The 27,966-nt window shown below is 42.6% G+C and overlaps 1 protein-coding gene across 1 annotated transcript in view; it reads right to left on the bottom strand.

The window, feature by feature from the left end:
- Nucleotides 1-27,966, bottom strand: part of JPH1 (junctophilin 1) — a 78,907-nt gene that overhangs the window by 12,995 nt on the left and 37,946 nt on the right. Inside the window, exon 3 of the mRNA XM_057737362.1 lies at nucleotides 7,006-7,124. Coding sequence (XP_057593345.1) covers nucleotides 7,006-7,124 — 119 coding nt within the window. The remainder of the gene's footprint in view (nucleotides 1-7,005; nucleotides 7,125-27,966) is intronic.

Genomic DNA, 27,966 nt, shown 5'->3' with positions numbered 1-27,966 from the left:
CCTAACTCTGAAACAGAAATTACAAAGTACTTTTAATGTCTTCAATCTAAGGGGTAAGTGCAAAAGTTATTTTTGCAAATCCTTCTATCTTAAGATTAAGGCATATTAAAAGCTAATGTCTAACTTAAATACACACACAGAAAAGAATGGGAAAAAAAATAAACTCTGGCAAACATTCTTATAGTTGGAAAGAGAAGATAGTCACTGAACCATGAGAAATAAAGCTGTCACAAAGCCCATGTGCTTCATTTTGAAAATGAGAGACCCTAACAGTGACACTTACAAGTTTAGGGTTTATCCAGGCAACTTCTGGTCTTACCTGCATTTACTGCAGAAAGCAGATTCGAACCTGAGATGGGAGCTGCTTTGACAGATCCCAGCAACACTGACAGCTGCCAGCAAAGGACGAGATGCTGAAACGCTAACAGCAACAAGAGATCATTTATTTGGGAGGAAACTCTGGCAGTTCAGTATAGCGGGTCCAAGAAAAATAATTTTTTAAAAAGTGATACGTTTTAGTTATCTGGAAAAAGAACAAAGACCTATAATACCTGAATACAAAGCACAGTTTCAAGTGCTCTTTGTAAAGAGTAAATAGAACTCTCCCTACCTCTTAATTTATGCTACCATTAATAGGCCAAGCTGAGAATGATTTGGCCGTTGGAGGATTTTGCATTAATGGACTTACGAAGCTATATTTTGGATTATATTGAATGTATTTATTATGTTTATTAACTCTCAAATACCAGTCTAACCACTCCTTTAGATCTTTAGAAATCTCACGCATTGCTCCTCTGGACAGTTTTCCTGTCTTAAATGTCTCAGGAAAGGCATTTCTTACTTGTGCCCATCTCCCAAGACATGCTTTTCAGGCATATTCATTCAGATTTATCAACAGGGCTTGTGATGATTTTCAAAATCTGTTGAGTTCAAAGAATTTACTAGCACCACTTTTCAGATGGAAAAAATCTCCTGGCTTTATTGTGCATTAAAAAGTGGCTGGAGGAGAGAATAAAGGCACTCCAAAGCAGTGGCTCCACATTTGCTGCCTATCAGAGGTACCTGGTGCAATTCCCAGAGAATTTAATAAATACGAATTGAAGCCTAGAAATCTTTTTTATTTTTATAAAGGTTTTTTTAATAAATTTATTTATTTATTTATTTATTGGCCGTGCTGGGTCTTCGTTGCTGTACACGGGCTTTCTCTAGTTGCTGAGAGCGGGGGCTACTCTTCATTGCGGTGCACGGGCTCCTCATTGCCATGGCCTCTCTTGTTGCAGAGCATGGGCTCTAGGTGCATGGGCTTCAATAGTTGCGGCACATGGAAGCCTAGAAATTTTGATGTTTAACAAATGCTTCCAGGTAACTCTAATATACCCAGTATTGGCATTTAAAATCATGGCAAGTTTGGGACTGACATGTTCACATTGCTATATTTAAAATAGATAACCAACAAGGACCTACTGTATAGTACAGGGAACTCTGCTCAATACTCTGTAATAACTTGAATGGGAAAAGAATTTGAAAAAGAATAGATACATGTATATGAATACCTGAATCACTTTGCTCTACACCTGAAACTAACACAACATTGTTAATTGACTATACTCCAATATAAAATAAAAATAAAAAATAAAAATAAATGGAAAAAAAAAAGCGCCAGGGCGAGACCCTGAAATAAAGACTTATGGCTCCAAAAAATAAATAAAATAAAAAAATAAAAGCATGGCAAAAAGTATACTGACTAGAGGCAGACCTAACTCCAGCCTTCCTTACCTGCATCCAGTTGGAAATGGTTCCAACATGGCGTGGTCAACTGGGGACTAGCCAGCTATATGAGGATATACAGTTTGATTTTCCAGAGTAAGATTAAGTGCTTTTAAAACAAGGTATTTAATATAATGTAGAGGGCAGAAGTTTTTCCTGGACAATTTTCTTGGAAGGCACACGGTGTGCCTGCTACTTGTTCTGTGCAGTAATGTGTGTCAGTGTTGCAATGCCAGCAGCATAAAGTTGATGAGTTGCAGCAGTTCATTAAAAAGACTAGTCAGAATATCACCAGGGAGGGAAATTATGACAAGTGTTGATAGTTGTTGCAGTCAGCATTTTTGTCTGTTTTTGCAGACAGTATTTCTAAATCCTAAGGGATTTTTTTTCCCCCCTGGAGGTTTGTATTGGGAGCCAAAGTCAGAGACGGGTCACCTGCTCCTTGACGTGCCACACAATACAAAACAATAACACTGAGCACATGTCATGCACCCACACGGAAAGGTTACGCGTTACAGTTGGCATGAAGGCTCTGAACAGATACGGCAGATGGAAACAGCAGGGCATTCAGCTAGTTCTTCGTAGGTGAGCCTTGGTGACATGGCTGTGGGCAGAGGGAGCACCATGAAGACTCCCCCAGACAAATGTCCACAAGGGCGGTGCCGATGGCAAATGCTTTGTAGCAACATCTGAAGTCATTAAATAGAAATCAGGATATTTTCTATGGAGACTGCCAATCATTAAAAAAAAAGACCAGATTGAAAGATTTTTTTAAAAAGTATATAACTGATAGCAGGATCACTTTTATATTCTATGTGGAAAGAATGCCACTTTCCCATAGGAATTTAGAGTCCCATCCTTAACAATGCCGCAGCTTCCGAGAACACAGCCACAGCGCTCTTGTCTGCGAGCCTTGGGACACCCAGCCCAGGGCCTTGCACATGGTGGGCTTTCAATACACGTGTGTGGAATGGAATACACCAGAATGCATAAGTGGTAAGAATAACCAGGAAACCCATGAATTATTAATTTCATGTCAAGTAGTGGATTATTCTGTTTCCCTTTTTCTATGAAAAAAATTTACTTAGAATTTTGGGTCTGGAAAGTGAGTTTAGAAATCATTTATTCCAGGATGCTTCTTTTTTCTTAACCAAAATGATTACATATTAATGATAGGCACGGACAATTCTTAAGACTTCTAAATTCATACCAGAAGTGCGACCTTAGTTAACATTGTCTCAAAATAACCTATACTAAAAGACTTCACTTTAAGTAATCAACATACTATGCGTGTGTGTGTGTGTGTGTGTGTGTGTGTGTGTGTGTGTACATACATGCTATTATACCGAGTGTCTGTGTCTCTTCCACCCCCTCACAAATTCATACGTTGAAGCCCTAACCCCCAATGTGATGTTACTGGAGGTGGGGCCTTTGGGAGACAATTTAGATTAGTTCATGAGGGTAAGACTCTCATGATGGGCTTAATGCTCTTATAAAAAGAGGAAGAGACACCAGAGTTCTCGCTCTCCAGGTGCATGCACTGGGGAAAGGCCATCTGTGAGTGAGGAAGATGGGCATCACCAGAACTCAACCACGCTGGCACCCTGATCTGGGACTTCCAGCCTCCAAAACTAAGAAAAATAAATGTCTGTTGTGTAAGCCACCCAGTCTAAGGTACTTTGTGTTAGCAGCCCAAGCTGACTAACACATGCTTAAACACAGGAAGACAAAGCTCATTGAGGGTGCTGCCTGGGCCACCTCCCAAGAGGGTCCTAAGGAATACATTCACCACATTCTCTTTTTTAACCCATGACCAGTGACCCCCCCCCCCCAAGTGATAAACATCACTTGAAATTAAAAACAAAATAAGCATCTTGATGCAAAGGAAACAAACAGGGGGGCAAAGAGCCATACATATAGTTTCCCAATCATCCTCCACCGTGTCCAACTCCCCATTACCTCCTCAGTGATCATCCAAAGTCTCATTTCAGCTTTCCTGGCTTAGAAACCTGATTTCATCAGCACTTTGAAGGAGAGCCATCCCTTGAGGCAGACTCACATCACCAAAGCTCACAAGACTGATGTATGACACCAGAAGACCAATTCATCAGCTTACAATGAGCAAGGTAAATGTCACAAAGGCCTGAGACTTCCACTGATACCACCAGTGCATGCTCTCCCTGTTGGCAGACCTCCACGAGACGCTCAACCAAAATTAGAAGGTTACTGGTGAATGTGGAATCAGGACAGAGGCATGAGATGACTCAAGTATCTAATGGCATCAGGCTGAGCTAGCCTGATGCACCCATTTCCTCACTCGGATGGTCTTGCCAACAGAGTCATACACGGCTGGCTACAGCTGCCTGCATCTTTCCCCATAACAGAAACGTCCTTGCCCATGCAACTGCAATATTCCAAGGTTTTGGCCACGGCTTTGCTCTCCTCTGGATAGTGTTTGGATAGGCGCTGCTTATTTTTGCCTCCGTGCCTCTTTTTTCTATACTACTTTGGGTGACCAAGTCTTGACAGGTTTTATTACACTCAATCAGGTTACAAGGAAACCTGGCTATACTATAGCCATGCTATATCACTTATGATCACTTTATACATTTCTGTGCAGTCCCATGGGCTCATTTTAACTCCCAGAGGGCGATCTTATTTCTGAGTTGTTGGCGGACAACTCAGTGTCACTCATATTCATGGCAATTTAGGTTTCTGTGTGTGTATGCAATTATCTGCACACACATTTACATACACCCATTTGCACGCTTTTTGTTATTTGTTATGACCAAGCCCTTTGAGTGATCAGGTCACATGGCTATGTTTTCTCCTTATTTTTCAGTTGAACTGGTAGAATAATACGGTTTTGAACTAAAAGCATAAGACTGAACTAAGATGGGAAATATCTGAAAATGCTGCCAGCTCCCGAAAAGAGGTAACTTACCATGAAAGCGTTCAGAACATAAGCTATGACAGACAGCCTTTTTTCCCAGGGTTAATAACTTCTATGCACGACAGATCCATTCCAAACAAAGGAAACATTGGTATTTGAGCTATGTAAATTAAACGAGCAGCCTGACTCAGAAAAAGTACTTGAAAGCCCTTTCACAAATGTCTGATTTGATCACCCTGTAAATGCAGAGTGGAAAGCATGAGTTATACTCCCTTGAGAAGATCAATAATACTCAGTACAGAACAGGCTTTCTATACAGTTGCTGAAGGAAGTGTTGGCTGTGGGTCAAAGGCAATTGCAGCCGTCCCCCTTAGCTCTTGTCTCAAACAGACCCCTTGTCATCTCGTGCTACTGTGATGAATTCATTACTGACGGACAACTCGCTTATATGAAGCTGTTTCAGCTAAGAAAGGCTGGAATTACATTTTCCCACAATATTTTTTTCCCTCCTTAAATGCTTTCACATCATAAAAGGCTTTTAAAAACCATTTAGTCTGGAAAATTGAGATGACCTCCCATATCACTTACCTCTTGTTAACACCTAACAGCAATCTACAGGGACCCTATTCTCCAACAGAATTAACAACGGAATCAAGAAATGACCATCTGCAGACAACAGCAGGTTTGTTTGCTTCCAAAGCAGCTCAAGCCCAGAGCTGCTTCATGAAGCTGCATTGTCTCCTGACTGCTGAGCTGCTCCTAACAGCATCGCTACTGGGGAGGAACAAGATGGTCCCTCCTGGGTGCCTGAACCCCCTCCCCAGCTCTTATATCCTAGAACAGGTAGCTGCCAATGTGCTTAGGTCCAGAGATGCATACATTTCCATAAAAACATTTATTCCTACTGCAACAAATGGAAAATTTCCCTTTCCTAATAAAATACACGTATGTATTAAATGATTTAAATCCCACCCAGAGGTTCAGAAAGGATGCACACAAAAGAAGACACCCATTATCACTGGTTGGCGTTGAACTAGTACAGAAGTCACTGTGATAACGCAATCCCTCAGCAACTGGGCTGGGCCCCTCCCCAAGCTCTCGCTCCTAAAAAATGAGTTTGGTTATCAAGGCCTTTTACTGTATTCATTCTTTGCAGAAAAAAAAAAAAAAAAAAATCCTGTCACTTCCTTCTCATTCTCCCATCCTTTATTATAACCAGTTTCTCGCTTTTACATGGAATCTTGCTCTTCTGTTCACTGTGACTTACCTTTTTCACGTAGACACACTAACGCACTGTGGGTTTCAATATTATATCACCTTCACTGGAATCAAACAAGTACTGGACACGTGTTATGCAGGGTGCTAGTTATCCAGCTTGATTAACAGAAACCAATGTGAAAAACTCGTTACCAAGAAAATATAAATTTCAATTCTTAGAAATGTAGAACATTTCTTTTGGTCTCTTTGCCTAGAAATCTGTTGATTTCTCAATCAACAGGAAGATATTGTTTCTAAAACAACGGAGAAGCATATATAATAAGGTGACGACTGCCATTTTATTAACACCAGTATATTAAAGAATGGGATGGAAACAGTCTACTAGGAAACTACTAAGAAGTGAGTTAAATATTTAAACCCACGGTAAATATTTGTTTACTGCTACTTTATAACATCTGAAGCAGATGATCTGGGTTGATTTTGTGTGTCTGTGGTTGTCACTTTCATTTCTTCTACCACAATATACATTTTCCTCTTAATCTGTGCAGATTCATCTTTTTTTTTTTTAAGAACTTTTATTGAGATATAATTGACATACAATTAAGCGGCATATATTTAAAGTGTACAATTTGGGTTTTTTTTCTTATTAGTAAAGTATATATGGCAAAAGTGGTATGTTTCTTTACATCCTAACCACAGTCCTTTGAGGTGTATTAAAAAAAAAAAAGTCATGATACTTACTGGCTCTTCTCTTACTGCTAATGTGATTGTTACAGGTGCTTCTGATTTTCAGGTATTTGTTTTAGCACCTGCGATGGTTCCCAACACAGTAACACAATTTCTTAGATACTTATTTTAGATTCTCGTCTTGTTTACTGCTATCAGCTCAAAGTTTGTTGCCGGGGGTGGGAAGGCAGGAGGGCAGGGAGAGGCACTGGGGAATAAGACAAATCTCCAGCGCTAGCGCTCCGACTTCAGACACGTGTTATTCTTAAGCTCCCGCTGGCTTTGTAGTGTTGCTGAAATTCATGGGGCACAGACCCTTGGGTTATAAGGAAAAGAAGGGGAAAGAAAAGAAAACCAGAGGCAACGCTCCTACCCCTCCCATCACAGGTCAACCGTCCTACCTGGCTGGTAGAAGTCAGGCGACAGCTCTCTGGCCACGGTTCTCGCGATGTCACACTCCTGGCGGGCGGCCAGCGCAGCCTGGTCGGCGGCGTCGGCTTTGGCTCTCGCGTGTGCGGTCCTACAGGAGCACAGGGGGCACGTCAGAAAGGGCGCACCTGCTTCATTACACAGGACAAGCGAGCGGTCTACGGGGCAGGCGGGGCCTGGAAAGAAACACCAACTGATCCTGGCCCCACACCTGCGACAGGAAGGTTTACAGTCTCATTGTTGCGAGACATCAATGATAGTAAGGCGGGTGAAACCACTTGTGAGTTGCCTCAATCTTTCTTTCAAGGTTAATGGAAGTATAAGCAAGTTCTGTGCAGCTTAACGCAAAGCCTGGTGTTCAAAACGGAGAGGACGACATCCCCTGTGGACTTTGGTTGGCGCTCCCCCTCCCCGCGCCCCAGCCACGGAGAGCAGAATTAGAGTGTGGGAATTAAGACGGTGTTCAGGGATTCCATGTCTACGGTACAGTCAATTCGAGGCCTTGATTAAGAAAGATGTGCCCAGTGGTGTGCTGGTAAAGTCGCTCCTCTGGGGGGAAAACAGTAGAACTCTGACCTGCAGCACCGACTGAGTTCCGTGGTGTACACGCTCCCACCACGGCCATTTCACGCCACCAGCGTGACTTCGCTGAGTGTGTAACTGGGGACAGATGCACACCGTGGGCTCCCCCAGCCTGTAGGAGCAGACCCAGCGGCCTGCTGGAGGAGTGTGTTCGGGGGGCGCTAAGGAGTCCATTTAGTTGCTCTTTAAGCACGTTTCCTGTGTGAAACCAAAAGGAGGGAGAGAGGTAGAGCTGGGGAGGAGGAAAGGCATCTCTTTCAGTCTTCCTCCTTCTCCCTGGCCGGTCCTCACCCACTGAAACCTCTCATCTTTCTAGAGGATGAGGGCTAGGGAGAAGGCAGCAGGGAGAGGAATGCGACTTCTTATGGCAAGACAGGGGGACTGATGTCTGCCTGCCCAAGAAGAGGGCGTGTGGAAGCTGAGACTTTGGGCCATCCGTCTCCAGAGAAGATCTTGTCCAGTTAAAGTATTTAGACAATTATCATGGCACCTGTTTCTTACAATTTTATGAACTATTTTCTTTTATTAGTGCTAGGCAGGGCTATAGATAACTAGCAGTAAAAGCTTAAGGAGAGTCTAAAAGAGGTACTTGCACTCATTTCAGAGACAACAGGAGAGGAGAAGTTGGGAAAGGGCATCGTGCCCTAGCTGGTCTTAGGAGAGAAAACCCAGGTGGCACCTGGAGGAGGCCAGCAGATAGGATTCCTGGGACGAGACTGAAGGAAGAAAAGACAGGCAGGAAGGGGTCTGACCTGAGACCAAGGGGCTAACTGGTGGAGGCCCCATTCTCAAATTACCTTCTCCAACTACCTGCTCTCATCCTGTGCTCTCAGGGGCCCATTTCAACTCCTACCTGGGACCTAGCTGAGCCTGGAGGCTTGATGTACTGGAATGTAAGTGTCATGGAGATTTTTAATTTGGGGGATTTTTTAATTTTTTATTTTTGTTCCTCTACTATACCCCTGAGGCACAAAACAATGCTTGGCCCACAGTATTTACTGAAGGACCGCTTCCTAAATAAAGGAATGAATGATGCTTCCTTGGGAATAGCTGGGTAGTTACTTAAACATGAAGGGACTGACAAAACCATAGAGACAGTAAAAAGACCAGTGGCTGCCAAGGGTGCAAGGTGAAAGTGGGTGTGGGATGAACACGTGCATCACAGGGGTATGAGGGCAGTGAAACTATTCTGGATAATCCTCTAAGGGGGGCATACATGACCTCATGCTTTTGTCAAAACCCCCTGAACTGCAGAACACAAAGAGTGAACCCTAGTGTGAAGTATGAACTTTATAGGTAATACTAATGTCCCACATTGGTTCATCAATGGTACCGAATGTACCCGCTACGGCAAGATGTTAATAACAGGGTAACTGGGTGTGGGCAAAGGAGGCATATAAAACTCTGTACTTTCTGCTCAGTATTTCTATAAACTTAGAACTGCCCTAAAAAAAATAAAGTCTATTAATTAAAAATGAATAAGTCAAATTTGAATCATCAAAATTGTTATTTATGAATCATGGAGGATATTTTAAATGATCTCTGTCTACAGGGTACGGAGACAAAATCCTATTACGGGGGTTAAGAACACATTCTTAGAACACCTGGCTGTAGCAGCCCCTGCACAGGAGGCACCATGATGATGCTCTAGTCCCATGGGTCCTGCTGGGATGCAGCGGATGCCCTCTCTTAGGTTCTCTCAGTTTCTCAGAATCTCAACTCTTTTCTTTCCCAGAATTATTTTCCATTTTATCTGCTATTCTTAGCTAGAGCCTAATTATGTCTAGGTACCATAATTAATGAAGCCACAAGAGTACAGTTATCCTGCCCTATAATAAAACCTGCTAGCCCTTCAATGATAAACTTACAAAACTCAAGTACCATTTATTCTGACACAATCACAACTCACCAGCACAGGGTCGAATAAAACGGTAGTAGTATTTCCACCACTTTTGACAATACGCTCAACTGGAGAATAGGACAAAGGCAGCTTAACCTTTCTGCAAATATATTTTAGAAGCACAGTACCAGTCAAGCCTTAACCCTTTACTTGTTTACTTGTTCCTTCCTATAAGACCAGACAAGGAAGGGGGAACCTTTCCATCTAGCGCCCCTCCCTGTGTCAATGCTCCTGGATGGCTGGTATGATGGTTGAAACCACATTCAAGCCTGAGACCAGGCATCTGCTCAAGAGCTTCCAGCAGCCCTGGACCTGATAACAAGAAGTAGAAGGGAAGAGGAAGCCATCTGAGTTTGCTGTCATCAGAAGCACTGGGCGGCCAGGCCATTAATACACCTTGATTTTGCCCAGGGAAAAATCTGGACTTGACCCTGGCTCATGTTATTCATATGTTCTAATCCCAGGGTCCGTTCTAGAGCAACATGACCCCTTTAATCAGCCAACTGGTAGGAGATGCCATCGTTCATGGATTGGGAAGAAGGGGGTTCGGGCTAGTCATTCTGGGGAGAAGAGTGGAAGCAACTCGAAGTGGATGTCTGGCTGCAACCACATAGCTGGTCACATGGAAAGCATACATGCAAACAAGCCTTTCATTTATTCCAAAGACTGCTGACATTCATAAATCTTCAGACACTCAGGAATCTCCAAATACCATTATTATCATCTATGCTTTCTCATCCAAAATGCAGCAAAAAGTAAGTGAAAAGCAACTTTTAGTGAGGCATCAGTGGCTGACTTTCTGTTAGGGTCCTAATTTTACAAATAAACCAAAGCTTTAACTTGTAGAGAGTTACTATTTTGGAGTGAAGAGATACAGAGAGGCCTGGGCAGCTGGCTTGGATGGTACAGAAGGTAGGTGACCCCCTCCTGGACACAGGCCCTGCAAAGGTCACTTGTGAACAACCCAAACAGTAAATGTATAATTTCTGAATGTTAGGCATCACCTGTACTTAAGAACTTAATTACAGGACTTCCCTGGTGGCAAAGTGGTTAAGAATTTGCCTGCCAATGCAGGGGACACAGGTTTGATCCCTGGTCCGGGAAGATTCCATATGCCACAGAGCAACTAAGCCCATGGGCCACAACCACTGAGCCTGTGCTCTAGAGCCTGCGAGCCACAGCTACTGAGCCCATGTGCCACAACTACTGAAACCCACGCGCCTACAGCCCATGCTCCGCAACAAGAGAAGCCACTGCAACGAGAAGCCCGTTCATGGCAACGAAGAGTAGCCTCCCTCACTACAACTAGAGAAAGCCTGACTGCAGCAACGGAGACCCAACGCAGCCAATAAATAAATAAAATAAATAAGTTAATATTTAAAAAAACCTTAATTACAACTTGTTTCTTTGCAATCAGTAATTTGATGAGAATCTGAGATTTTTTTTTTCTTCAGTGACTAAAGTAGTGTTTCACAAACTCTCAAGTCACCCTACTCAGAACAAAACAGTCTGGCTTTCTCCATTTTTCTTAAACATAATAATGCTTTCACACACACACACACAAAGCATATAAACAAAACATCAAACATGCCCAGCACATACCCCTACTATTAATAGGTACATGCAGGTCCCGTAGACGTCTGTCCCAACTTCTTCCAGTCTTTTATATACCTATTCACTGATGTAGCTGATAAAAATTTTAATCTAAAATGGACAAGGATTTTGCTAAAGGTAAAACTATATACAGCATTTACAATTTTCTATTTCTATTTTTTGCACATTTTCTTCCCAACAATAAACTGCTTGCAAAAAATATGCTGATTTTGATGTCTCTTAAAATTTGTTATATGTCCAAAGTTAAGTTTCCTGATCTGACTCTGAAAATTTGATCGCAAAGGCTGTCATCTAATTGGTTCAGAAGCTGTACATGTGATTTGCTTTGATATCCATCTATTTAAAGAAAATTAATAGCAACATTTAAAAATAAGAGCGACTGTACATAAGACTCCAAAGCTCAGTTAGTGGCAACCTCACTCTTCCAGCTGCTCAAGCCCAGGCCCTGTGAGTCATCCTGTTGCCTCCCTTTCTCTCACACGCCACATCCACGGTCAGCAAACGTGCCCAGCAGGACCTTCAAAACGCACACCCCACCTCGCCATGTCTCCTTCTCATCACCGCTCCTGCCCGGGTCACACGTCACCGGGTTCCTGCAAAGGCTGAACGGGTCTCCCTGCTTCTCCCCTTGCAGCCCGCCACTCTAGCTCCCTTCCGCTTCTCCTGAAACTGCCTGACAATAACCAAAATTCTTTCCTGGGTTACGGCATCACGTGCAAGACAATGCCGAGAAATGACCTGTCAGCCTTCCTTCTGGACTGTGACGTTATTCACTTATGAGAGACTTAGATCTGCAAAAACCAATTAACTTGTGTATACAGTGGTAACCCTTTTAAAGAAGAAATCAGTCTGTTAAGCAAGGAATACTCTGGATATGAACAAGAACTCGGTGTCTCCACAGCTCTCAGCTAGAAAGCAAAGGCACGATGTCTAAGTTCCTGTACCTGAAAGAAACTGGTCTCCCAGTATCGATTTGCTTCCCTGGTCAGACCAACCCGACGAGACTCAGCATGTCCTCGTCCTGCTCAGGCATGTGGGGGCCCCTTAGCTGCCTCTCCTGACTTCTAACTTTCAATCTTTCACACCCGCACCTATTCACTGGCATGGCTAATGAAGATTTTAGCCTGCAATGGACAGTGATTCAGCCGAAGCTCCTCAGTAAATTTGGTTTGGAAAACTACTTCTCCCGGGTCCAAGCTTTACATTTATTCATTCTTGAATGCTTTTCTTTTTGTAAGAGACAGGACCTGAAGTAGTAATTTCCAGACTGTATCCTCAAGTCCTGGTGAAAAACAAGTTATAGCATCAGCAAACAGCTGTCTTTTTTGCCAAGGGAGTTCACTGCTTCCTTTTCTAAAGGCATTATCAAGTGATATAGATATAAAATGTAAATTAAAGGGCATGGTATCTCCATTGAAATCTGGCATGTGCTCTTTCAAGGGCCCAAACCCTCGCAGAGGTAGGATGACACAGGCTTTGAAAGCGTGGGTAGCCAGAGACCAGGCTGAGGCCAGTCTCGTCACAGATGATTCTTGCCCACGAGATCAGAAGCTAAACCGCATTACTTTAGCCATCTTAGAGATGCCTCCATGGAATCAAAACGCATGCCATGCCCTTGGCCTTTTATCAAGAGGAGATGGGAGGATGCACCAAGATTCACATGAAGAATGTTTACTTCCCTTCTGTGACATGCTGTCCATCGTGTGCACCATTGTCACGTTCATAAGGATCTGGGTGATGCACTCCTCTTAAAGTTGAGTGCCAGGAAAAATCTGGTCTCTAATGAGAGACTGGTGTGCTTCCCTGCATCATACAATGAGAACTACATTATCTATTGTTTCTCTTTTTGTTACAGCTACCAGGAAACCTGGAGTAAAATTATCCTCAATCTCTGCGTATGGTTATCTGTTCTAACAACATGGCTTTAACATTCCCTGGTGTCAGGAATGAGATCATGTATGTGACTTATACCGCCCTGCAAATCCTTTTTGGAGACTGACAGGCTATTGGAAAAAATTTCTGGATCAATAAGCTCTTGTTATAGTAAGTTTTCTGAACGTGAGCCCCTGACAGTGTGAGAATGCTCAGGCAGCTTCCTTTATAGATGTTTTTTTTTTTCTATATCCAGAACATTTTCACGCTTGGAAAGTAAGTCCTCATTCTTAAGTACTTTACAGGCTTTATTCCCTAACATCTTATCAAACTTAATAAGCTTAAAGGCTATATTCTCTGGATAGGCCACGTCAAAAGCACATTTCTAACCCTCAGTTGGAATATGACAAATAATTGGCTATCTTCTACTTTATTCTGAGTTTTATAAAACGTATGTAAAACTTACCTTGCCGTGTAATTTATGCATTGAGAAAAATCTGATGTAAAAACAAATTTATGGGATGTTTTATTCTTGAAGTAATTTTTAGAGAAAAGTCCTTTAATGAGGGTTATTCTAGAGTTCAAAAACATGACCACTAAATAAGACTAAAAACTTCATTTTATGAGAGAAAATATCTGCTGATCATATATCTGATAATGGGTTAGTATCCAGAATATATAAAGAACTCTCACAAACTTAAAAAGAACAACAACAACAACAGCAACAACAATTAAAAAATGGGCAAAGGGGGGCTTTCCTGATGGTCCATTGGTAAAGAATCTGCCTTCAATGCAGGTTCAATCCCTGGTCAGATAACTAAGATCCTACATAACGCAGGGCAACTGAGCCCTCGAGACACAACTACTGAGCATGTGCCACAACTAGAGAGCTCACATGCTGCAAACCACAGGGCCCACGTGCTCTGGAGCCTGCATGCCACAACTAGAGAAGAGAAAACCCGCATGCCACAACTAGAGAGAAGCCCGTGTGCCTCAACAAAAGATCCCACCTGCCTCAATGAAGATCCCACCTGCCGCAACTAAGACCCGACACAGCCAAAAATAAAATTTAAAAAATGGGCAAAGGACTTGAATAGACATTTCTGTAAATAAGATATACAAATGGGCCAATAAGCATATGAAAAGGTGTTCAACGTCACTAATCATAAGGGAGATACAAATCAAAACCACAATGAGATGCTACCTCACACCCACTAGGATGGCTACTATGAAAAACAAAACAAAACACAACACCCAGAAAGTAACCAGTGTTGGCAAGGATGTGGAGAACTTGTAAGCCTTGTGTGCTGCTGGTGGGGCTGCACAGTGGTGCAGCTGCTGTAGAAAACAGTACGATGGTTGCCTCCAAAATTAAAAACAGAATTGCCTTATGATCCTCCAATTCCACTCCTGGGTATATACCCCCAAAACTGAAAGCAGGGTCTCAAAGAGATATCTCTGCACCCACATTCATTGTGGCATTATTCACAACAGCCAAAAGAGAGAAACCACCCAAGTGTCCATCAATGAAAGCATGGATCAACAAAATGTGGCATAAACATACATGGAATGCTATTCAACCTCAAAAAGGAAGGAAATTCTGACGCACGCTACATCATGGATGAACCTTGAGGACCTCGTGCCATGTGAAATAAGCCAGTCACAAAAGGACAAAGAGTGTATGATTCCATCACAGGAGGAACCTAGAACAGTAAATTCCTAGAGTCAGAAAGTAGAAGGGTGGTTGCCAGAGGCTGGAAGGAGGGAGAACAGAGAATTGTTATTTAATGAGTATTGTGTTTTAGTTCTGCAACATGAGAAAGTTCTGGAGATTAGCTGCACAACAACGTGAATGCACTTAACACGACTGAACTGTACACTTCAATGGTTAAGATGGCAAATTTTATGTTATGTATATTTTACAATTAAAAAAAAAAATCACCCATGAGCAAATATTTCTAGAACATCCTATGTGTCCAGAGGAAGTGAAGAGAAAGACCAAAGGCTGGGCTCTCAGACAAGACGTTGCTTCACTAATCCCAGCCAGAACAAGCCAAGACCAGTGAGGGGAATGGCAGTAGGAAAAGGAAGAGCCAAAGGACCCTATAAGGGAAGAAGTGTCAGATCTTTGAAACGTGAGGGCAGCCTCCATAACTGTTTGGCCAGCTCTTAACATAAAGCCCAGCACAGAGGCTGTTCTCAACAAATACTGGTGGAAAAAATAAATAGGTAAGAAGGAGAGAAACAGAGAAGATAACCCCAAGCTTTCTAACTTGGTATCCAGGTGAACAGCTTTACTACAGAGAGATATGGTACAGGTGGGAAGGAGAGAGTTTGAAGGTGATGACAAGTTCAATTTTAGACAAGCAGGATTTTACATGACACAGGCATTTCAAGTTGCAAATATACTGCTGCAATGCAAAGTAAGGGTCAAGGTTAGCAAGAGGAATGTGGGTATCGTGATCACAGACGATGCATTCAGAGGATGAACCCATCAAATACGTATATCAAAAAAGCAAAGAACTGAGGGTGGAGACAAAAGTGTCCCAGGAACCTGCTGAAGGAAACAAGTTAAGTGAGAGGCACTGGCATACAGGTAGAAGGCGCACTTCCAACAGAATCCAATTTAAAGTTCTTGTTCTTCGATAAGACCCGTGCTCCTCTTAGGAGTTAAGCGGGCCACTTCTGAGTTTGTCTCTTCTCTGGGGCAGCTGCACTGATCAGCTGATTTCTGGGCAGTTAGAATGAACACGCGCAGTTAAGAGCCTGAGAAAGGGATCGTTTGTCAATCCTGCAATGTGCTGGAAACAGGTGAGGGCTGAGGAGAGGCTGAATTTGATGAGAACCTCTGAAAGGGCAGTTCTAACAAGAAGGCCACAGTAGAAGCCAGACCGAAGGGGGTCGGTGAGGAAGGAACGGAGGAAGTAGAGGAAGCAGGTGTGAGCCACATGCTGGTGACTTCTGACCCAGAAAGGAAGGAGGAAATCTGGACAGTAACCAGGAGGGATTAGTGGGGCCAAGGGAAAAGACACTTCACTTGTAACAGTGAGAGCTGATCCTGTTGAAAGGTGGGAAGAAAGATGCTCAGAGAACAGAAGAAAATGAAGCTTTGAAAAGGTGACAACCATTGGAGTCGGGCCCTAGATGAAGCAAAAGAAAGGAAACAGGAAAAAAACATAAGAACAGTGATGGGTTGACCCAATGTTGTAAAGTTCTTTAAAGGATCCTAAGCTTGAAAGAGGCAGAGAGTTCTGTGGGCTTCGGAAACCAGACAGACCTGGGTTTATACCCCACTTTATCACATCCTGGCTGTGTCACTTCAGCCTCAGTTTCCTTACCTGTAAAATGGGTATGATATTACCTTGCACAGATGCTCTGGATCAGAACTGATTTATACGAAGTACTGAGTACTAATGTAGAGAGAGTGTTTAGTTGATAAATGGCCATTATTAGTCTTTGGTTGAAATGTAGGGCTGGTAGGTAAAATCTGGATGCTTAAAGAGGTAAAGGTTTGGAATCGGCACTGTACAAAAGTTCTAAGGAATGGAAGAAAGGAAAACTGGAATTACTGAATGTGACTGGGAGGACCTGATTTCAAGCTGACATGATTCTGCATCTTCCTCCGGCAGGGGTCTCTTTTCTGGGAGAAGCAGAGAAGGAAAAAGGGGGCCCTGATGCAGGGTAGAGACTTGAGCAAGGTGGATGCAGATGTACCCATCACAGAGCTTTGGGTAGAGAGGAAGGGCACACAGCCAGTGGTAGACGCTGGACCAGACCCAGTGAACAATGTGAAGAAAACCTGATAACTGTAAAGTCATATAAACACAGATTATTATTACAGTTTTAGGTACTTTTTAATTGCTTGAAGTAAGGCCTCTTTCCTATGGCAATTTCATAGAAAGGGCCTTATTCTGATTAAATCTGGCTTACTACTAAAGGGTGTATCTTTAGTTCAAGTTATCAGTCAGCAGGCTTTTGGTAACAAAAGGCAGGTCAAATTACTTCAAAATGGATGCATATTCTATAAAATAAAATTAGATATAATCAGGACTACATTTCTTCTTAGTGCTGTAATACAAACACCTGGTGGTGCCTAAAAAGAACTTTACAACCTTTGGGATCCGAGAAGACCCTCTGGGTATTGATGAGACTTGTCAGGTCAAGGCTGTTTTGATTTCCACGTCAGTGTTGTTATGCTTTTTGTCCTTTACCAATGGTCACTGTGGCAACAGAGTAAAGTATGACTACGAATTAGAGCAACGTAAGACTATCTAGTGGTCGAAAACACATGCTGGCAGCTAGCAGTGTTCAGTCGAGTGACTAATGGACCCCAGTGACTGGGTCACAGGCGGACCTAACTTTTGCTTTACTGCGGCCAACACCTACTGGATGTGCACTTGGTGGTGCTAAAATGATCCCATTTCATAAATATCTAAACAGTTAAAAAAAAAAAAAAAAAAGAAAGCAAATATTATTCATGCCTATAAAATGACATAAACCATTTAGAACTCCTAGTTGAAACATGGTCTCTTAGGTAATATAATATCCATTTTTGTCAATTACCTAAAATGGCTCTCTAAAGATCCCAAATCTTCCAGCTACCACTTCACTTTGATCTGTCTAGACCTGCCAAGATAGTGAACGATAAAGGCATTCACCCCTCTCCTGGGCATGTGAGGCTGAATGGTATGAAAGTGAGCTTGCTTGGGACTGGCTCCGCAAAGCCATGCTGAGTCTGAAGCTTTATCATATTCAACATATACGTTTTGAAGCTGTTGAGTTTATAACAGGACTGCTTGTCGAGGAAAGCCAAAATAGTGGGAGTATAGTTATAAAACTCAGCAAACCAGTTTTATTCACTTCATGTTTCCTTGTAGAAACTGTAATTCAGTGACTTCACTTTTTTACACCTGGTCCATGACAATGACTCATTCTATAGTTCAATTAAGAATCCCTGACTGCTTTCACTTTAAATCTCTAGCCTTTTGCTGCAACAGATATTGGGGACACAGTATAATGAGCACAAACAATGTGCTCTGAATTTACATTAAACCTCTGGTTTTGAGGGAGTGACTCTTGAAAGTTCTGCTTTACCAGGCAGATTAAAAACCACAATTAGAACCCTCCCTTCTGTAGGGATTCAAGACTCAGAGAGACCAAGGAACATACGCAAGGTCACACAGCAATTCGGTGGGCTGAACCAGCAGAAGCCAGGTCTCCTAACCCAAACCCAGACTATGCTGTCAAGACAGATTTCTGTACTACTGTCTACAGATTTTGTTTCAGCAAATGTTGTGATTTATTTCATCCTGTTATAAACTTTTCTTTCTGCTATAAATATTCCTTCATACCCACAGTTCTGTCTTCTTTTTTATTTTTTTAACTGCGGTATGCAGGATCTTAGTTTCCGACCAGGGATCAAACACGCCACCCCTGCAGTGCAAGTGTGGAGTCTTACCACTGGACCACCAGGGGAGTCCTTCTATCTTCTTATAGTCACGCTTTCTCTTTACCGAGTCTGCTGCCCTTCTTATTTCTCTATTCAGTAATCTTTAATATTAATGGATTTTTAACTTCCACTGAAAAATGCAAACGTTGAGCCTTCTTTTCCTACATATTTTTTAAACCAGTTTTGGCTGATTTTCAAATGAAACACAGCTTAGAAAACATCTTACTGAAGACTATGGGAAAGATGTGGTTTTCATCAAGGTTATTCTTTAGCAGGAACATGTTAGGTGGTGTTAAAAATACTGCAGATTCATCTAAGTCATAGTTGCCTTCCCCAAATCACCAAATTAGTAATTAACGCCTCCAAGTTTAAAAGGAAATATCGGAAGATCATCTAGTTCTTCCTGAATTCTTAAAAAGTTTTCTTCTTTTTTCTCATGAGAATCTTAAAAAAATTTCCTGTGATTTTATGTTTTTAAGCATTTGCTGTGTTGAACTGGGAAGAGAAAAATTTCATCCCATACTCAATGTATAAGATGATAGCTTACCCAAGGACACTGAGAACAATGGAGGCTGAAACAAACATATAAACCAGGATGACTGGTTTTCTGTTGAGAACCTTTAAATAACACTTGGTACAACTGGGGTGGGGGGGAGGGGGAGGCAAAGGCAGTTCTGAAGATGAACACCTGCATGTTGAGATAAAAATGTGTGCTTCTCCTTCTTTAGAGATGGTGGTAGAAATGCAAGGCAGAATTCAAAATAAAACAAGTAAAAGAATCATGTTAAATTCTGGCTCAAACAATAGGAATCTTTTCCTTCAGTCCTGATAGACTGTCAATGACCTGCTTCAGTACTATTATACATCCTTACAGGACTTAAAATACTTGGAATAGTCTTGACCAGAAGCCTGCTGTTGGCTTGAGTTTCTATTCTAGACACATTCTGATGAACTTTTAACCTTTATTTTTCTTCATAGTGGAATTAACTGATTCGGGGGCCTGGGATGCGATGCCATGCCCACCGGTGGGATGGATAAACTCCTGCTGCAGCCCCTGGGGAATGCGGGGTGTGCCTTCCTGGACTCCATTCCTTAGTGACAGATGCACTGACCCAAACGGAACTAGCCCTCACCAGTCTGAGGTTCAGACCGAGTCCAAAGAATGTCAAGAAGAATTCTAGGCACAGAGGGAATGCTGCACATCCCAAGAACAAGCAGGAAATTTAGGCTCTGATTGGCACTTGGGAAGGGGTTTCCTTTGAGGCCCAAGAATTCAGAATCTACTGTCATCTTGTAATGAGGAAAGCAGATGGAACTCTGGAGGGACAGGAAGAGTCACCTGCCAAATCCCAAAGTCTGCCCGCCCCCGGGGTTGAGAGTTGCCCAGTGTTAGCATATAGGTCCAGGGCCTTCCCTGCTGCTTTGCTGGTCTCACAGTTGCTCTAACGGTCTCCGGGTTTACGTCGCAGCATGGGCTATACCTTGCAAGTTAGATTTCCTGAATGTGCTAAGTTTCAGGCGGTGGCAGAAGTACTGGAAATAGTTCTTTTTCCCCTTTCAATAGAATCACAGTATCTGCTGGAATCACAACAGACTTGAGGACAAAAGTATGTGCCCTTGTCTTATGGCTACTTGGGAGGAGAAGTATGAAAAGTCCACTTGTACTTAAGGCAGAGAACCTCAGAGTCATGAGAGGCTCTGGAGGATTCTGGTGGGAACCTGTAAAATACATTTAAAATTCCTGACCCAAACGGACTGCAGTGGACAGACACAGCGGAGGACGATGCTTCCCATTCTTCACTCTGCTCTGGCATGAATGAGATGGGGCACAGAAAGCTCTCTTTGTAGCTTCATATGGAGTGCCTTTGGGTAGACCAGTTACCCTGAAAATGTACAAGGACATCAAGGAAAGGAGAGGCCTATGAGAGCCAATCACCAAGTCCAGAACAAGCCCATCCTGAAGAGGCCCCCATTCATTTAGGAGGTCACCTCCTCCCTCAAGACAGGGCTTCTTCCAAGGAGCAACTAGAACGTCCTGGAAAATGACATTTGTTCCAAAGAGTAAGGAGGAGCGTTAAGGAGCCTCTTTCCAGGCAAGACAAGGAAGCCTGAAGCTGGGGGGCGGCTTGCTGCTCCCCACCCCCGCTGTGAGGAGCTTTTACTGACATTACTAATGTCCTGCTGTCCCCTGTCTTTCTACTGACATGTCTCCAGGTTTCAGACGACTTGTGAATCTGTGTTCTTGAAACTAACCACCCCTGGCCTGTCTCCTTTCACGGCTGTCCAAATCATCATTTCACGATCAACACCTAACGTCTGCTACCTCAAACAAAGCCTCAATGTACTCAATGACGGACAGATGTACAGAAATGCTTTCAAATTATTTGCTACTCTGGGCAGCCCACGTAAGTCTACTTAATTCTAAACCCCACTCATTTTTCTTCATTTTCCTTCTCCTACTTACTATATTTATGCTGCCCACATCACCACCCTGCTCTGACCCCTCTGTAATTTGGGTGGCGCATTTAAAGCTTTCTCTCCCTTAAATTTCTCTCCGGCAGACGATCACTGTTGGCAACACTTAACTGTAAACACGGAACTTCTCTGCAATGTTTTTCTCAGACAGCACAGCCACAGCAGCTCAAACGAGTGAGCCTGCATGCCAAACCGAAATTAAAAAGCTTCTCGTGCTGGTCTGAGAGAGAGGCCTCTGTCACACCCTGAGCTCTGAGACTAAGTCACCATAAGTGACATGTTAATATAATAAATAATTTCTTGTGATTTAATTGTTAAAATATCTTTTTCGTGGTGCCGGCATAATTTCAGAAACCAGCTTATTGACCTTGGCTCTCCAAGTATGAAATTTAAATGCTATCAGATGACACATCCCTCATATCATTAAAATTTTCTAAAGTAGTACTAAATGTCTGCTTGGTAGATTTAATCTGACAGTGAATTCTGGGGGAAGAATACATAAGTATATGTAAATACGTAATATACACACATTTAGATAAGTGTGCATTACATGTGATTTGAAATATATCTGCACCAACAAATGTTAACCACTGTTGGGTGCGTTTCTTTGCTTGCTCTCATTTGGGGCAAACACTTAATTGTCCTAGAATAAAATGTTTTTCGGTTCTGTTGAATCCCAGGGAACATGACTGCTGGAATCAAGAAAAACTAAAAAGCAACCAACCAAACAAAAAATTTCAGGAATGAATAATTTAACCGAAATATTAAGCTAAAACTCTTGTACTGACTGCTGTCACTGGCAACTAGTAAAGTCAGGGCTGTTCATGTTTTTAAATCATAATTTTATTATGTGCAGCACCAGGCTCAAATAAGGCTTTATTATAGGGTTATTATGTAATTCAATTCATGGGTTAAAAATGTCTCCTATGCCTGCAAAGCCTAATTGCAATGGTATCATCCTTGACTTTTGATGAGAAATCACTGAAGGGCAATTCAGGGACCAGATTGTAGTTTTAAAATAATAATAATATAGCACATTTGCAGTAGCCTTCTAAGCTGCTGAGTTTAAACTAGTCTTCTTTTTTGTACTCTGGGCATTTACGTTGACCTGAAATTTAAGTTATGAAGCAGGATCCCAGGGTGTCCTATCCGCTGCTGTTATCTGAGCCTCTACAATCCATCTCAAAAGCCCGTTTTCCCATCTCTTAGCCGTCTCTTGGCGAAGAGCCCTGCTCTCTGCCATTTGCCACTTGTTCTGGGCTATTTTAATTCTGGACAAGCTGTGGTAGTAGGCTATATTTAAATTGGCCTGCTCTGTGAAGAAACATGGCAAATTCACGTGGCACCTCTTCCCTTTTCGACATAATCCAATTGTGCTTTGGCTTTGGACAGGCTGTGTAAGTTTGTGTCATACACGCTGGCTTAGCTCCCACTCCCTGCTTCCCAGGTGTTTACCACCCAAAAGGTGCGGTGGGGGTGAGCTTCTGGGAGGGAGGAGACATGGCAGGGACCCAAGGAGCAGTCACCAAAAACCCTAATTGAGACACATGAACGATAATGAAAGGGAAAGGAAAGATGCCTCCAGCTCCTGGCTGCATGCGACTGGAACATCTGCAGGATAATTTCTCAACGGCCAATCTGCAGACACGAGTTTTTGTAAAACAAAATGCATCTACTGAGAGAGCCTTAAGAGAAACTGTATGCCCATAAAAAGCCAGCTTTCTCAGGTTTCTGAGCTTTCAGCTACAGCGGACATTCTAAGAAACACTTGGTTCTAACCTGTCCCTCTGGCTGGCCCCACCCGTGTCCCTTGCCATCGGTTCATACACTTCTGTGCTAGACAGAAGACATTCATACTTACGGGAGTCACACTGTTGCTTCAGAGAACAGGCCAGAAATGACCCCTTAAAATCATTAAAAGTTAAATAAAATCTAAAATACACCTTTCTAGAGAACGGCTCCTGAGGTCTTATAAACTTTCACAGTTTAAAACTAGCCAAAAGCCAGAATCTGTTATGGAGAATCTGAAGACAGTTAACTTCTAAGAGAATGTTTTACAAGTCCAGGACTTTTGCCTTAAGGCCTTAATGTACCAATGCTGTAAGGACATATTCATTTTGCTGGCAATGGAATTAAAATCCAGACTAGTTAATAAGATCCTCTTTGTCTGGACTGTCTAGGGAACTGAAGTACAGAAACCAGAATTTCTGCCTGTTTACTTTTGAGACATTTACTTTGAATACTTGGGCCATTAGACTTCACCTGCCGACAGCCAAGACTCTATACTTGATTTTTTGCTGAATAAACTTGACTACCCAAGTAGGTAGTAAATAACAGACGGGGCTTCGGTTTTCTGGAATAAGCAAGGAAACCATCTTAGAAATGTCATGGTAAAAAAGCATTATTCCTCCCACATAGACTTGTGAATTAATACAAAACCATTTTTAACTGTCCCTAACCAAGGAGGGCCCCTAGTAGACCATTTGGTTACATGTCGTCAGGGCTACAAGCTTTCAAATTGATCTACAAAGCAGCAAAACAGAGATGAAGAAAATGCTTCAAAACAGAGATGCCTGTTTTTACTAGAAGGCACACAAGTGTTACTGAATACCATTATGCTCTGAATATCATGGAAACACAGCTCAAAATAAATCCCATATTACCCTTAGTTCTCTGAGCTTTTAGAGCACTAATTCCCAATTCCAACAGATAAAATGCCATTCTCTCCCAAATGCATTCCCCCGGGTAATAAAATAACCCAAGATCTCCTTAGTTTTCTTCTTTTCCTAAAATACTGTCCAAGCTCACTCTTAAAGGCACCACAACAATGAGAAAAAAAAAAAAAAAAATGTAAGGGACTCTTCCACCACCACGACACACAACTACTCAGAATAAATCATGCAGTTATGTGTCTAGATCAAGGACCTGCCATGGAAACGCTGCCAACGGGAGTATAATTTTGGCTACATCCCAACAGATAATGGAAGCACCATGTCCCTAAAGGACCCTCGAATCCTTGAATGTGACTGCTCCAATGGTCATTAGGACTTTCCTCCCATAACCAGCACTCCCAGCCCTGAGGACGGAGAGAAAGAAATGTCTTGAGATATTTCCTTAGGTCAGAATCAAGGTAGGAGAGACCAATTCTGGCCTTGAAAAATTAGTTTACATGACTATTAGCACCTTTGAAGACCTACTTTTAATAACTTCCTCATTATTAGTTCAACTTATTATATTGTGTGCTTCTCTGTGATTATTACCGACAAACACACACACGCACACAGATCACAAGTACTTCAAGATTACAATACCAATACGTTACTTCTAGAAATGACAGAGTAAAGCAGAAGTTAAGGGACATTCTATCCCTTTCTTTTCTTTTTTTTTTAACATCACATTTCTTAAGGAGCCTGGGAGAGCAATGAACATTAAGCAGAGAAATAATACCACAGGTGGTAGGAACTGAAAATAAAGGGGCACAGGTCAACGTCTGGGTTTTGGAAGATAAGGGGGGGGTGAATAAACGGGCCAGGTCCCAGAAGTGTATAGCAGCGGTGGGCATGCCTCGCATGGCCTGAATGACAGGATAAAAAGCTGAGGCTGGGAAGGTGTGAACAGGATGGTGACCTGTGAACTCTGCCCTCTGTGGCCTGGAGGTCAGCCCCGCCTTTGGTCATTACACAATATGACAGGACAACAGACACAGGAGGGGTGCAGGCTCTGCAGGCAAGTCAGTGACTCATAACCTACGGAGTATCACCGCTGGGAAAATACAAACATCTGGGATATATTTATTGTATTAAGTTAAGCCAGCAAGTACTGATGATGCTGCTGCTGATAATTACTGCTGACATTTACTGAGTGATGTTTTTATACGCCGGGTTCAACGTGCATTATCTGTTCTAAAAGCTTTACACGCGATAGCTCCTGCAACCCACCCTGGAGGTTACCAGCTAGGGAACAGTGGGAGCTGACTTGAACTGAAGGCAAGAATCGTGCACGCGCCCCTTGCACCAGTGCCAGCCAGGCTGTACGCTTTTCCTATGCTGGTCTTTCTTTTCATTCTCTCCATGAACACCTGGTTTTTCTCATCATCTGAATTATTAAAAGATGAACGTTCTCTTCCAGATATGATTAAATTAACATATAGATTTCTCTTTTGCATGAGTTGATTCTTGCATATAATAACCTTTTAGCGATAAACAATTCTTGGTTTAAATAAAAGCATAATAGACACGGTAAAGCAACAAGTGTCTGTGAGCTGCACTAGCTTTTCCTGTGATTTTGCTCCAAGATAAGGGATTTTTTTTTTTCCTAACAACATCTCCCTCAGACCTTGGTAAGATGCTGAGGTGTTGCTGTCTTTCATTGGGGTTTCAGTCGGTGACACATCCCAAACCCCTTAAAGTGGGTACTTCACCCCTGTGGCGGTAGCACGTGAAGCCCTCTGCCTGCCAGGCCACCCTGAGGCCACCATGCCATCCATCCTGGTCTCTGTGGTCTTCCCTCATCTGGGGGCTCTGACTGTTCCCTCCCCACCCACTGCCCTCGACGTGTCCTTAGGTGTCACAGCATTTGTGACATTTGTTGGCACTGAAAGCCCAATACCTCAATCCACGCATATTGTTACAACCACAGCATAAATGTAATCCTTGGATTAGATCAGCATAATGGAAACGGCACCATCTCCCTGGACTTGCTCTATAAAAGTAGACACATTATTTAGGATTCACAGACTTCGAAAGTGCCAAACTAAAAATACCTCTTACATCATATTGGAACGCACTCAAAGTTGAGTTTCTTGCTGTTTGTCTAATCCCTCCCTATAGTGGTTACGAGCATGAGGTCCAGAATCAGACTGCCTGGATGTGAATTAGCTCTCGGCGAGAGCCAGCGAGCGGCTCGCCAGCCTGTAGCTCAGGGCGAGTGACCTCGCCTTGCGACTCATCTGTTTCTTCGTATGCTAATCGAGAACAGTGGTCGAAGCAACCTTGGAGAGTTATTACGAGGATTACAGATGACACACGTAAAGCCCTAAAAACAGGTGCTACAGATCAAGCGGGGCGTACACTAAACACCATTATACAGCATACCTAGCCATTCGGTTAACTGAATAACTTAAGTAGATAACTGAATTTCTAAAGAAGCAACATATTCAAATCGTTCAACAAAATATAAAAAACAACAAGAAAAAGAGAAAGAAAAAACATCATTCAGGTCAGGCCTTCATTCCATACAGCCCACGTGCAGAAAATAAAGGCAGAATATCTGGGGAAAAGAAAAAACCAAGGAAAGTCTCTCTTCCATTGTTCCTTACTCACCCTGGTGATGACCCAGCACAGCTAACCAGTGTTGTTGTTTTTTAAAAAGATTTTTCCACAGTTTAAGGATATACAAGAAAATAGGAATAGAAGTTCCTGTTTTCTCCTTTTCTACACAACAGGAAGCAATACATATGACATTTCTGCACCTTCGTGAAATGCAAGTAGAAAACTGTGAATCAAACAAAGCATTAGGTATCATATTGTGCCAAATTATTGCACCCTTGACCTTCATGAGGGTTCACAGTGAGTATAGCCATCCAGGCGAAGCAGGGGTGCTGGGGGTTCCAGTCAGGAGACCTCTGTTTGTGTCCTGGTCCCAGCACCTGCAAGCTGTGCAACCCCGCACAGCTTACTTAAAAGTCCTGGAGGCACGAAATTGGTTGTCAACGTGTTTGGTGTGGCGCTATAATGAGATATGAAAATATGAAGACACACACACAGCGTTACCACCAGTTAGAAGCTACCAAAGCCCATAAGGTCACCCTTTCTACTCTGGCAACACCAGTGGGTGAACGTGGAAGATACGACGTCTCTATTCCTGACCCGGTACCTGCCGGCCAGATGATGTTCCCTGTCTGGGGTCACAAAGGTCTACTTTTCCTTGAGGAACAAAGAGCTGGTGTGGCCTGCGCTCTGCGCCTTAGATCTGCCTTGTCCAACTTTTTCATCGTGGATCCGGTTTGTCTAAGAGCTGCTGGTTCTAAAATTGTGTCGACAGTAGTTTTTACCTGACGCTAGGCATAAGGTCTGGAGATAAACGAGAGGTAAACTGGGAAGGAGCAGGGAGGATGACACAGAAGCAGCCAAACGTGTTCGGTCCTCTGAAAGCACGGCGGGCGGGCCCCAGCCCTTCCTCAGGGCTCTGGGCACTGCTGGAGGAGAAGTTCTGCCTGGGGGTTAAGAGGTCTGGGTTCCACTGCTGATTCCTTACTATTCACAACCAGAGGCATCTCACCTCCTTGTGCTATCTTAGCTTCCTCATCTATAAAACGAAGGGGTTAAGATGAGAATGCTAATTCATTCTTACAACAAAATGTAACATACTTTCCCCTACTCATACGAAATCATATAAACATGCCTACGTTCTGGCTTGCCAGGGCCCACCTCCATCTCCTCAGCTCTCCTCTGCTTCCTGCTGACAGCCCTTCCGTAAAACCTGAGGACTCCAAGGTCTGAGACTACTGCCTGAAGACCCCTGGTAAAGTAAGAGTTCTAAAGTTCCCTTCAACTTGAATATTCAATAACTATGGTAGCTACACTTTTATTTCCAGGGAAATTCACTTATTTTATGTAAGTAAAATCTAGGCCTCTCTTCATGGGTTTTTAATTTTTTTTTAGAGTGCTAATAATCTTCCTACTAAATCTAAATTATTTTTCTTTGGCAAATAAAGTTAGAGGTATATTTAAGTAAGACAGGCGAATATAGCTTCTAACTAAAACTTTCCTATAACTTGAACGATAAAGCACCCTGAATAATGGCCTGTACACAGCAATCAAATCATCTGTGGACAGTGAAAATGAAGTTCTATGTCTTTTACAGCAACACGGATCAAAAAGTCTAGCAACATAGGTTTATACATATGCTCCAAAGCCCAAACATCCTCAAGGATTCATGGCTGATTATTTTTGTGAGTGAATCTCCAATGCTAGTCACAGTCTTCAAACATCCTGTAATCTTCTAATTAAACCTGGGATCATTAATCATGATATCAACATA

The sequence above is a fragment of the Hippopotamus amphibius genome, chromosome 5, assembly GCF_030028045.1.
Source record: "Hippopotamus amphibius kiboko isolate mHipAmp2 chromosome 5, mHipAmp2.hap2, whole genome shotgun sequence".
Taxonomy (NCBI): domain Eukaryota; kingdom Metazoa; phylum Chordata; class Mammalia; order Artiodactyla; family Hippopotamidae; genus Hippopotamus; species Hippopotamus amphibius.
Note: the sequence above shows the minus strand (reverse complement) of the source record. Positions and strands in the feature narration are given on the sequence as shown.